The 13,733-nt window shown below is 41.4% G+C and overlaps 1 protein-coding gene across 3 annotated transcripts in view; it reads left to right on the top strand.

The window, feature by feature from the left end:
* CIITA (class II major histocompatibility complex transactivator) overlaps positions 1-13,468 on the top strand; it is a 451,080-nt gene extending 437,612 nt beyond the window's left edge. For all 3 annotated transcript variants that reach the window (XM_086941420.1, XM_086941419.1, XM_086941421.1), the window contains 2 exons: positions 3,623-3,707; positions 9,887-13,468. In XM_086941420.1, coding sequence (XP_086797546.1) covers positions 3,623-3,692 — 70 coding nt within the window. In that variant the 3' untranslated portion in view covers positions 3,693-3,707; positions 9,887-13,468. The remainder of the gene's footprint in view (positions 1-3,622; positions 3,708-9,886) is intronic.
* Positions 13,469-13,733: the final 265 nt, after the last annotated feature.

Below are 13,733 nucleotides of genomic sequence, written 5' to 3'. Positions count from 1 at the left end.
ACTGCTATATTCAAAGGTTTAAGTTTGAAGGTGATTTTACTAATGTTTTTTACGGGAATAATGAAAGTCGAGCAGGATGGTGGCTGATATGGGGGCTGGGGCCCAAGGTCAGCTGTGAGAGAAGGTGCACAGGAGAGGGATAGTAGAAAAGTGGATATTCAGGCCTGGCCTGTTGGAATTTAAGGGTCTGCACTTAGGTCCAGATATTGCTATTACTTTCAAATAACTTTCCACATGCTCTGGATATACACAAGGTCTATCCGTTGTATCGTGGTGACTATTTGCAAGTAGATATGATGTAATCTAGGGCTTGTAGGCTATCACAAGAAGCAACAAATTGGGCCCGCAGTGGCCCACCCAGATGCACCCTTGGCCCACGCAAATAAAAATTCCTGTAGCCAGGCCTGTTACCTGAGCTCTAGCAAACCGTTAAACCCCATTCAAGACAGACCAATAATGTACCAATACCTCAGCTCAGGGCAGAGGTTTAGATATGCTGTGAGGTGCACTGATAAAAGTCATCACTCATCAAGTTTCAAATCACATGTATGTTCTGAAACTGACATTAGTCCTATAATTAAGAAAGTGAACTCAACGTACAAGTGTTATACTTATATTGAACACGTTGTAATCAGTTGGTACTTTTTCTTGTGAGCTTAGGCTGCCATCTTCAGTTGATGAATGGAAATGACAGGAGTAAATGTTATATTCATCCATATAGTATGCATTTATTATTATTATTATACATTACAGTAATGTACTTAGTTGCTTCAGATTAGAATACAATGACCGGTAAGGGGCGTTGTCGCGTAGAACAACACATAGAACTACCTATTGAAGTCACAAATGTACTCACCAGGGCAACAACCGCGAAGAAAGTATACAGTCGAGTATAATGATGTGGCGTTAGGGCCAGAGGTACCGTCTTTTGGTAGAAGCTGGTTCGAGTCTCGGTGTCGGCTCAAAAAAAATACTTTGATTGTAGCAAATCAATACATCTTCCTGTTCCTAAATGAGTGAACCCCAGTGTAATGTAACTGGTGCGTATGTAAAACGCTCCAATATCTTCGAGTCGTATTCGGGCTACATAAAAATTGTAAAGGTGTTTATGTTGCATTGCGTGAATGGGTGGTCAAACGAGTACTCCTTGGAATCTGTCAATTTCACAGTTGCGCGTAAATACTAGTAGAATGCTTTGTGGAAGTCGTAAATTTACTGGAAGCGAATGCATAAACCCACAAGAGGTAAATATCGCAAGCGAGTTTTGTGAAGAGATTGTCCTTGGAATATTGGCGGAACTGCAAGATGTAGTAGACTTAAATATCAGCCTGAAATTTTTTTGATATATTTCATCTTTGGACTTTTCTAATAACCTACCGAAATTTTGCATTAAAGTCTTCACAAAAACGAAAATAATAATTGCGTGTAAAAAGAGATGGCTGTACTTTGAATAGTAATATAGATATTTCAAGAGGAACCACCCATACAGGAATTTTAAATAAAATGCTGTCCAAAGAAAATGGTGTCCAGCTTGGTATGATTTTGAACCGGGTAGGTGTAGGTGAATCAGCATGTGTAGTGAAACTCTTTTTGCATACATGGGGAGAGTAGAGTGGAGGGAGACATTTCCAAAAGGCTGACCACTGAGACATGCTCTGGTCCAAAACGACGAGACTGTTGATTTTTTTTAATACGAGTATATATAAGACAAAAACACATTTTTATCAAGAACATTAAAGTTACATGCCACATATATTTAATCATACAACCATTAAAAAAAATATCTTTTGTGTGTGATAATGCACTTTAGTACATGCTATCGTGTACCGCTTTAGTGGGCACAGTATTATTGTAACTAAAAAAGGTACCAGTTTTGGCCGGTTGGAGCACAGGGTTCTGTAAGTATTCAACAAGGAAGCTTAGCTTGGGCCACAAAACATTGCCCTGTCTACCAGACACCTGCGCCTGTCTGTTCCAAGTAAGCCCCATGTGAAATTATACAGAAGTTTGTTTACCATTCAGTTTATCATTACAGGTTTAGTAAACACTGCTTTTCTCTTTACTTAACGTGTTTGGTACGACTTATCCTCTGGCTGGCTTTGGAAAGTGCACTCTTAGGTAGGGGAACATCTATAAATTGTGCGCACAATAAACAAAAGCCAAAGCCATCTGTAACAGTGGATCTTTACTCAACTGCTTTGAATTATGATTATATCAATACTTTTATGCTGTGCTTAATTTGTAAAAAGTCATATTTAATGCAGGGGGCAACATGTATACGAGGAGCCTGCTACAGGGACGTCAAATTCTGGGAGCATTCTGCAGCACACATAGACAAAGGAAATCTCCTGAATTGATTTATTTTGTGCGCTGCCCTACGTCACAACCTTATAAATAAGGCCTGTATCTTTATCTCAGTCTTGCAGGCTATTTTTAAACCCTGCTTTCTACATTCGTCCTTTATGTCTACTTTAAACTTCTTTTTGTTTTCCACCTTTGTCTTTCTTAATTTGAGTCAACAACAAAAAATAAAAAATAATTTCAGGTCCCCTCAAAACAAATGCTGGTGCCTTCACCTCCCTTAACCATAACCAGCACAAATTAAGTGTTGCACAAATAATCACTGCTTTTACCCATTGAAATGGGTAAACAACAAATTTTGAGGGTATGCATATCAGAGTTTGCACAAAGAACCTCACATATTTACAGTTATGAGTTCAGCAGTCAGCCATTGTGTCAGTGATTGTGCCAGAAGAGAGGTTTATGCCATTTTAATAAGACTAAAAGGAATCATCGGTGTAGTAATGAGTTAACTGATGCGCTCCGACATTCTGTAAAGGCAGGGATGCGCCGTATTTACAAGAATAAGGTGCACCCCTGCATTTCCCCTAGCGCTGGCACTAAATGTTGCTGCCTAGCGCCAATGCAGGCATCCTTGCACCATAGTCGACGGGTGCCTGCGTTGCCGGGAATGATTGTTCATGTGCAGGAAGGTGTCTCTTCCTGCACATAAACAATCACTAACGGTGATTTGTAACTTCTATGTGTGCTTCAGAATGCAACACATATAAAAGTTGCAGCTCGTTAATATCTAATGATTGTTTATGTGCAGGAAGGGACACCTTCCTGCATATGAATAATCACTAATGGCGATTTGTTCTTTCTGTGTGTTCTGCACACATACAAACAGCAAAAACAAGGATAAATTAAATATTTCTCAGCGTTGCATCAGTTTAAGACCAGGTTTTCCCTGGTCCTATTTTTGACACTGCCCCATATTGACGCCAGCCTTATAAATAGGGGGCAGCGTAAAAAAAAAGCAATGAATGTTCCAGCGTAACGCCCACTGCAACACCCATTGCCCGGCCCTTTTGCGCACCGTGCTGCGTGAATAGGAGCATTATTTACAAGGCGGCGTTAAGGTGGCGATAACTCCTTGTAAATATGCCCCGTAATATGTTCCCCAATTTCAGACAATACCTTGAGCGACAAATGTAAAATTGGTAATAGTGCTACAGAGGATTGAACTGTATTCATGGTGAAAGGCAGCTAACTGTATAGTGACAATGATGAATCTGAGAAAAATATTGAGATTTATAATTCTTCTTCATGCCTTCTTTAGGATGTGGAATTCGACTATTCCTCATGGAGTTCTCGAGCGCCTTCAAAAGCAAGATCCAAGAATTAGTTAGCGGCTGATCACACAGGTATGTGCCCTGTTCCTAATGCTCGACTGTGTTTTTACTTAGAATTTTTTGTTTTTTTACTGCATATCCAATGTACACATATATCTAAATTGAGTTCTATAAATTAGTTACGTTGCTTGGCATATGACTAGCAATGGTGTGATAACTCTTTTAAGTGCTTTAAATTATAAGGTCTATTTGTATGATTCCAACAATTATACCAGATTCAGTAAATCCTGCTTATTTTGAGTGGTTGATTGTCAAAGGTCAGTATCATAAGGCTCACTTTTGGTGAAAAGAAGAATTTTTTGAAGTTACTGCCTTCATAGTAAGTTTTTTCTATATTCTTTTTGAGTGTTGATTGGCAGTTCTATTCCATTATTCCCTCCTTTATACTCCCCAAGTACACGGTGACATTATTCTCCCCTCCCTTCTTGCATCGTCATCCACTAGACTTTCGGACTTTTCTGCCTCTGATAGTGGTGTTGCTGTGGACTCAAAGTAGACTCATCTTGTGACCATGGCACTTGCACAACAAATAAGGCTCTAGGGTAAGCTACCTTCCAGACTATACCTACACTTCTGGTTCAGCTAATGCGTCTACCATACAGTCATGCGAGGATATTATTAATCGTTTCTCTTCCAATCATTTGGTGGACCCTAGCTCTGCTAAAGCCTTCCAGTGTGATCATGTATTTCCCATGTTCCCCCTCTTGTAAAACTTTCCTCTGGCTGTTTTCCACAAACAGTCAAATCATCAACCTTGTCAAAATTTCAAATTAGTGCTTGTGAAAGCCAGGTACAATTTGAAAGTAGGGGCTGCAGTCTACTGTTTATCTTTATCTTGATTCAGCTTCAAACCCATATTGCACACATGAGTGTAAGTCTTAGAAAAATGGGCAGTATTATAATTCGTTGTTATGAAAATCTGTTTTTAAGCAATCCACAGTGCCTAATTCTCTGGTACTTGTAAGAAATTGGGATATTAGTTTTGGGGGTGGGCCCGCCCCCACCCTCATGTAATAACCACAATCTTTGTTAACAGTGCTGGGTGGCAGGCAGTAGCTGAACAGCATTGGCCATGAGACAAACATAAATAGGCCATCACAACACAAAGAGGCAGGGGCAACAGACAACAGCTGTTTGGTTTGGGGGCTGCTGAACACAGCTTAATACAAAAGAGAATACTAGGTTAACTGTAAATATGCAAAATCAGGCAGTTCTTGGCATAGAGAACAGACAGTAACAGAGATTACCCAGCTGAATCCTGGAGGGGGCCTAAACAGTGTACCAGTGGTGTTCCTAGTTGGCACTGGTAAGAGACAGAAAGACAATTGTAAGACATTGGGTTGTTGATTGATTGGAGTGTGAGCCCTGGTCAAGCAGCAACCACAGTCCTTGTCAGAGTGAGGCAAAAGCCAACCCTAAATTAACCTGTACTCCGCCCTCTTGTAGCTTGGCACAGAGCAATTCGTAACTTAGAGGCAATGTGTAAAGTATTTGTGCATCACTTCAAACAGTAAAAAAGTGAAAACACCTCACAAAAAGAATCCCATACAAAGTAAGAAAAATAGGGCAGTTTTTAATAAATAAAACAAGACTAAAATGATAAAAATATAATTAGCAGAACTGTAGATATGCAATTTTAAAGATTTCTGTCAAAATAGCGCCAAAAGCACAAAGTGCCAACTGTGGCTATCTAGACACGCCAGACCAGAACGAAGCCACAAGTTCAGGCCAATCGCAATGAAGCATGGCCCGGCTTCAGGGACCCAAATAGGACAGCTGAACAAAGTACCTTAAATCCTGGTTTGAGGAGTGTTGCGAGAATCCATGTCGAAGATGCGTCACATAGCCAATGCGATGTCATGGTTTCGAGATGCGGTGAGGCTGCAATGTGAGGTCCTGCGTCGTCATTGAGAATCTCATCGATGAGGGCTTACGATGCGAAGTCAGGCATCAAGGATTGTTCAAGTTGAGACTATGTGTCAGTTCTGAGGAGCTGCAATGCGGAGTCCGGCATTGTTGTCCAGGCTGCATCGACTAGGGATGGCAAGGGCCTGCGCAGAGGATGTGTCATGCAGCGGCGGTTCTGAAGGGGTAGTGGGTTATGGAGGTGAGGTGGGGTTTTGCGACAGGTCCAATCCATGCAGCAGCGGAGATTCATCGGTTCTGCTCAGGGTTGCGCCGCACAGCAGAGGAGATGTGTTGTTTCAGCTGGATCCACAGAGGCTGGCAAAGCATTTTAAGCCCAGTTCCAAGGGTCCAGGACTGGGGTGGCACCACTTGGCAGGTAGACCTACAGATGGCAGAGTCCAGGTGCAGGTACATGGTTGTTGGAAGCCTGCTGTGTCCCTGAGACTAAAGATCAGGAGGACAACCAACTAGCCCTTGGAGACACTATGGCTTCTGTGTTCAAGAGATAACAGGTCCAGTGCTTCTCACCCAGGCAAGAGAGCAGTAGGTCAGCAACAGGGCATCAGTCCTTCAGAGCAGCAGTCCTGCAGAGCAGCAGTCCAGCAGAGTGGTAGTTCTTTCAGCAGCACACCAATCATTCTTCCTGGCAGAGAATCCAGAGGTCCTGAAGTGTACTGAAGAACTGGCAGAGGTCCAGTATTTATACCCAGTTGTGCCTTTGAAGTGGAAAGAAGTTTCTAGAGACATGCCCTTGAAGTGCCACGGGGCCCTTCCTTCCTGGCACTGGCTACAGACTAACTACAGGGGTGAATGCCGCCCTTTTTGTAATGACAGGACTTAGCCTCTTCAAGTGTAAGTGGGGCTGTGCTTAGGTCCTCCTACTATCCTGCACTAAGCCTAACTGTCAACTTCACCCAGTTATGTGACTCTGAGACAGACTGCAGGTACCAGATGTGTACAGGAAATACCAACTTTCTAAAAGCTGCATTTTCAAAATTGTAATTTAAAATCAGACTTCACCATAAGTTTGGATTTTCTACTACAACTCCAAAGACACCATCCATGAACTGGTTACCTGTTCCCATTTGGAAATTACATTTATTAAATGTAATAAGCTAATGCCAATGTTATCCTGTGGGAGAGAGGCCTTGCAGTAGTGAAAAACGAATGTAAGACTGTTTCACTACCAGGACATGTCAATTTTAAAGTATATGACCCACTTTTTAAATACATTGCATCCTGCCCTCTGGGGTGTCCAGAGCCTACCCTAGTGGTGACCTATATGCTTTAAAAAGGAAAGGTTTGGGCCTGGTATAAGGTTTACGAGGGATGCTGTTCCTGGCAGTGAGGAGGGGCAGCAGAGTTGTAGTCCTTTAGCAGCATAGCAGTCCTTTTACCTGGCAGAGTATCCACAGGTGCATTGAGGTTTTGTTGTCTGAGGTCTAGTATTTATACGCAGTTGTGCCTTTAAGTGGGGAGACGTTTCTACAGGCATGCCTTTGAAGTGCAAGGGTGTCCTGCCTTACTGGCCCTGGCTCCAGACTAATTACAGGGGGTGTGCAGCCCTTTGTGTGGAGACAAGCCAAAGCCTATTTAAGTGTATTCAAGTGCGCCAAGATCCTCCCTCACATCCTGCCAGCGATGGCCCCTCCTATCACACCTAGTTCCCCATTGTGTGTGGCTGTCTAGGAGGAATGCACAAATCCCAACTGTCAACTACGTCCACTCATGTGACCCAGACACCAAATGGCTAAGGGAAGAAAATGGCAACTTTCTAAAAGTGGCATTTTATAACTGTAATTTAAAATCTGACTTCACCACAAGTTAGGATTATTATCACAATTCCAAAGACACCATACATTTACTGGTTACCTATTCCCATTTGGAAAATAAACTTATTAAAAGTAATAATACTGATGTATTTTCGTAAAAAAAAAATATTTAATTCTGTACTTTTTAGGTCATGTTGACCGAAATAAAGTTATTTTGACTTGACTTGAATAAGCTAATTCCAATGTTAGCCTATCGGAGAGATAGGTCTTGCGTTTTTCACTACCAGGACATGCAAAACATAAAAGTACACATCCCACTTTTTAAATATTCTACACCCTGCTCTCTGGCCTGTCCAGAGCCTAACCTAAAAGTGACGTGTATATATTAAAAAGGAAGGTTTGGGCCTGACAAAAAGTTTACTTTGCCAGGTCGAAATGGCAGTTTCAAACTGCACACACACAAATGCATTGGCAGGGCTGAGGCATGTTTAAAGCATTACCTAAGTGGGTAGCACAATCAGTGCTGCAGGCCACTAGTAGCGTTTAATTTACAGTCCCTTGGCACAGGTAGTACCATTTTACTAAGGACTTACAAGTAACTTAAAAATGCCAGTTGGGTGTAAGACAATCTTACAGTGTTTCAAAGAGAAAGTACTAGCACTTTAGCTCTGGTTAACAGAGGTAAAATGTGCAGAATCCGAAAGCCAGCAAATACGAAGTCACTAGAACAGGAAGTCTGAATGAAAAAAGTTTGGGGGAAACCCACACCAAGGTTTAACAACAGCCCTTAGATGGCACAGGGTGTGGGAATGCAAAGCTAGACAGGAAACAAGCAGAGAGGCAGACAGAGTAAGACTGACTCAGGAGCATAAGCATTCCAGTCTGTGATGAAAGTTAAACTTGCTATCCTGGTAAGTAAAGTAACAGACAAGTAGTTCAGTAGTAAGGCGAGGAGTGAGGCTAAGTAGCTTTTGCTGGAGCACTAAAGTTTCAATTGATTTCCAAAGGTAACTCCCAAGAGGCACATATGCAAATAGTCCGTCAGATCCAAGCAACTAGGGGTCCAACTCTTGTCCACAGACTATACATAAGCTGAAAGAGAAATACTACAAGGACAAAAAATCATTATTGTGGCTGTGTGAAAACAAGAAATGGAGTGTTGACAATGATTCTGGAATTCACCTGGTAGACTTGGAGTCAAATGCTCACTGGATTCAAAAGAAGAGGAAGCCAAAAACAAGACCATGCATGTGAAATAGACCACCTAATCAGAAGAACTTAACTTTGTAATTCTCTTCAGAGAATTTCAATGTAAGGCCTGAATGAGAGTTCAGCAGAGAGGCTACTTCGTTGCAACTATGATGGGGTACCCTCTATGCCAAACCCTTGGCCTGCCCACCTGATTTGCAGGCGGACAGACCTTCAGTATTTCAAATCAAAGAACCTACTCCAGCTCGGTTGCCACGGTTGTGCACTGGGCAGTCAGAGTTTTGCCAATTATACCGCCAGCCCAATTTGAAATTGACCGTTGAATGGCTATTTTTTACTGTCTGCTAATACTGGGTAAAATCCAGTGCTTAATTTGAGCCTGTGGTTTCCGGAGCTCGGCCATTTCTTTAGTTATGTGGACCTTGAATAATCTGAAATGTCGCACATGCAGGCAAGAGAGTTGTTTTGATACTTTTGTTGGCAGTGATGACGGGGGCAATGGGTGTTTCAAGTTGCAGTGGCCTCCTGGCTAGGTCCCTGGCACTTATTATTTTACAAATTAAGCACTGGTAAAATCTGGTATTAAGGGACGGTGTACACTTTTACATCACCCTCTCACCAGGGGAGACAACTTCCACGGTCATTCGTTTTTGATTTTTCACAACCAAACTCCCAATTTGGAAGTTTGCTTTTGAGAAACTAAAAACATGTTAAAGGAATGACCAATGTCTGTCAATTTGGCGGTACAGTCCGTCAAACCTATAACACATTGACAGGAACTGCAAGCCCTGCCAATAACTAGAGTTGTCTGCAAGCCTGGAAGACATCTCTAAATGCAGAGGACGGCTACTCCGTCAAGCAGAAAATAGTATTTTACTCCGTCATCCTGATGGAGTACAAAAGGAGTACACCCCGTACTCTGTACAGTAAATCCGGCACTTAGCTTTTTAACCCAGACCTTGCTGCCCCTAGACTTGTAAGAGCTTGGATCTTTGCTCATAAACTGTAACTAAATATGCCAAACAAGGATGCCGGCAGTACTTTATTGGTGGAGCGCCACCACTATCAACATGATAGCACGAAGCAAAGCACTGAGGGGCAGATTTACAAGCCCCTTGCGCCACTTTTGCATCACTTTTAACATGGGAAAAGTGACGCAAAAGTGGCGCAAGGGGCTTGTAAATATGCCCCTAAGAATATTGTGATGCTGTGTATTGTTTACGATAAAGCTACATTTCTGCCAACTCGTACAAAAATTAGCTACCATACCGGTAATTCATGTTCCACTTTTTTGTTCCACAGATATTTTGGAGCAAACAAGAATATTCAATGTCTACATTTTATTTGACTGCTGCTTCCCACTGCAATGAGAAACTAGTTCCCCAAGGAGAACACATCACAACTTCCTGAACAGAACAACGAATCATCGCTACTGAATTACAATTGGATTGCTTCATTAACAGCACTGTGAACTTTTTCAAACAAATCGGCGATAAAAAATGCACTGCTAATTGCACTACTAAAAAGAAATTGCACTATGCGTTATAAATATCTTTCTTTTTGCACTCATCGAATCCTATGATAAGTATTGCTGCTCATGAATTCAAATGAACGTTTTGGCACTGAAATGAGGTCTACTGTGGACTTCAGGGGAAATCACTTAACGAATACAAGTTAAACACGAGGTGAAGGGTGTTTCCACTGGCAGTTAAGTCTTTCTATCTAATGTCTTCAAGCGCTTGTCTACACTCCTCTGCCCAAGAACATTGTTGATTTATCTATCCCATTTCCTGAGAACTTGACCAAAGAGAAACGAGTTTGCAAAACCTAACCAGCTGAGTTAAAGACGTCTGGAAGTAAAAAGTTCTGATAAGTCAACCATTGAACTAGAAACTTAGGAGCTTATTTACAAACTACATTTGAGGAACAATTATCAATCTGTTTAAATCGTGGTTTCATCAATTGAGAATAAAATTGACGTCAGTACACATTTTCAACATGTTAGGTCTTATGTAAATAATGCCTGTATTTTTGAATAATGTCAAAGGTTTTGACTTAATGCTTGTAAAAATATTTGGACATTTTAACTGAATCGCCTTTTTTTGATGAAAGTGACTGGTAATCAGATACATTGATTTACAGTGGTGTAAAGAGCGAGTAGCGCATCATAACTTATAGCATGTAGCTTGTAGCGTGGCATGGTTCTTTGCAATGATGTGGATGGTCTTTAAAGGGACCTGCTAGTATTTAGACTCTAGGAAGGCAATGGAGGTTTTGAAAGGCTTGTGAAAATGGGTGCCTTAATGATATTTCAGTCGCTAGCTAAAGACCAACACCCACCCAGTGGTTATGCAGACGTCAAAGGGGAGTTGTCTGCAGGCATTGAGGTCAGCGGTTCCAAAGGGCCTGCTACTATGAATGTAAAAGCCACTAGTAATTAATATGCAGGCAATACCTTTTACCGCTAAATTGTCTGCAAGGATTTTCACAGACGAAGGCCTTCTGCTCTGTCCTAAAAGGAGACCTTCAACCATTGTACTCTCCTCTGTTGTAAGAAACATTTGGGGGCATATTCATGAACCTGTTGCACTGCCGTAGCATCACTGTTTGTGACTCTTCGGCGGCAAAAATCACAAAATCATATCTATGAGGTCACGCAAAGCCACTATGCATCTCTTTGAATTGCCTCATAGATAAGGAGTAAGGCAAGGCAGCGGAAATTGTGTGGTGCTTTACTTTGCGGTCAGGAGGTGTTCCATGTACCTTGTGGTGGGGTTTTCCACGCAACACCCATCGATTTTGTCATTTCTCCAGATTTACTAAATAGAGCATGTAAAACTGGGGAAGTGACAAAACCTTACGACTCCCGAGGTGAGGTGTAACAAGGAGAAATAACTTTGTTTCGCCTAATTTTTTCCTATTTGTATGTGTGCTACATTCTGCAGCGCACATATAAAGAGGAAAACGCCTCTTAGGATTGTTTCTATGCAGGAAGGGGCACGTCCTGCACAAAAACAATCCTGCTGACAATACAAGCACCCTTGCACCATGGTGCAAGAGTGCCTGAGTTGGCGCTGGGCTGCCGAAATGGTGCCAGCGCTGGGGTAAAGAACAGGAATGCACCACACTTCATAAATATGGTGCATTCCTGCACCATACGGTATAAATATGGCGCATTCCTGCCCTTAAAACATTCTTACGAATATAATTCATCCTTGATTCTTTCTTCCCTGCCTACTCGATATCTCCACTTGTAATGCAGGGTATCCAGGTAATCTACAAGACTAGTTCTGCATTAAAGCTCAATGCATGCCGCCTTATCTTACACCGACCACACTCTGTCCTCTATCATTTTTTGATAACCATGAATATCTGAATTTCATAAATTATTTTTAATACAAGCAAGGTGTCTCTGCAATAAATCTACCTGGTGTATTCTGAGGTGAATAGGAGATGTAGTAGGAAGGAGATAAGGGTTCCTATGTCCTAAGGGGCATATTTATGAAACAATCATGCTGCCCAGCGCAGAAAGTTACCTTGCTGCACTGTATGATAGGGAAAGGACAGGAATGTGCTGTATTTAACATTATATTGAGCATTCCTGTCTTTTCCCTGCACTGGCACACAAGGTGCTGCCTAGCGCCACTGCAGGCACCCTTGCCCGATGGAGCAAGGGGGGCAGTGTTGTAAGTAGGATCACCTGCCTGCACAAAAACAATCCTCTGAGGCATTTTCCTCTTTCTATGTGTGCTGCAGAATACACATAGAAAGAGGAAGTAACAAGGAGAAATAAAGATATTTCTCCCCGTTATGCCTAACCGGGAGACGTAGCAATTTGACACATTCTCAGGTCCATCAGTAATGGTAAATTTGGGAATGTTCCAAAATCAATGGGAGGATGCATGGGAACGCCCACACTCCACCCATGGAACGCCTCGCTGGGGCACAGTAAAGCAACGCGGAGATTTGTGCTGTGTTGCGTTACACTTGATTTTTCAAACACCGCAAGGTGGCCTTGTGTGGCTTGATAAATTTTACTTCAGAGTTGTGTTGTTCTTGTGCCCAATTACGTGGCACAAAGGCACGCAACTCTTTAATCAATATACCCCTATGTGTGCTAGGTTTTTGCACATATATTAGAACACAAGCAACATCTTGTTGGTTCTCTTTTGGGTCCGTACTCCCCTTTTCTGCCGGTCACGCGTCAAGTTTTGAAGACTGACAATTCATCCAAATATTGGTCTGATCTAAGTTAGACTTCTTTTATTCCTTTAGTTAGTTTAGCAGCTCGCCATGGATTAGTTTAGTCAAGAAGAAATGTCTTTTCGGCTACAGCCATCAAAAAGAAGGATGTTACACACCCAGACCAAACACTCAGTCTAAAGATTGGTACTTGTGCTTCTTCAGGTTTGTTGAAGCCCTATTTTTTTATTCTGGGTGGATTATTTTAAACACATGTTAAAAATCGAGGAGTATTATGCCATGCACAAGTTAGAACTTCAGTGTTCACACACACTTAATCACCCAGTGACTTAAGGACCAAGGCGAGTCTAGATAATAATCCATTTTGAGAGTATAGATTCACTCCCAATGCATGGCTATGCAGCCTTAACAGACAAATAATGTATTAACTACAAAGATGTACAAAGGCTTTCAGTAAAAAAGGCACAATGAATTCACGAATGACCAGCTTTAGTGTGAATATTTGTTTTCTAATGATGTTGTTCATGTTTGTTGTATTAGTGGTGTTCATGAATTGTTGCTGTGCAAATGCTGCTGTTGAATAAACACCTCTGTGTTTTAAGTTGTACAAGATTGTGGGGGCTACAAGGTGGTTTCTTGTGTGAATTAAACTTTTGCTTAATAAAGAAAAAGTCAGAGGAATTGTTTTTGGTATATTTTCATATTTTCAAAAGGTAGAATCCGCACATTTTTACCACGAAGCGGAAGAAAGACAATTATATATATATATATATATATATATATATATATATATATATATATATATATATATATATATATATATATATATATATATATATATATATATATATATATATATATATATATATATATATATATATATACAAACACATACCTGGAGACTCGTTCCAAGGATCCCGCTGTACCCTCGTGCCCGGGACTCCAC

This window comes from Lissotriton vulgaris, chromosome 10 (genome assembly GCF_964263255.1).
Source record: "Lissotriton vulgaris chromosome 10, aLisVul1.2, whole genome shotgun sequence".
Lineage (NCBI taxonomy): Eukaryota > Metazoa > Chordata > Amphibia > Caudata > Salamandridae > Lissotriton > Lissotriton vulgaris.
This window is presented reverse-complemented; position numbering and strand designations above follow the sequence as displayed.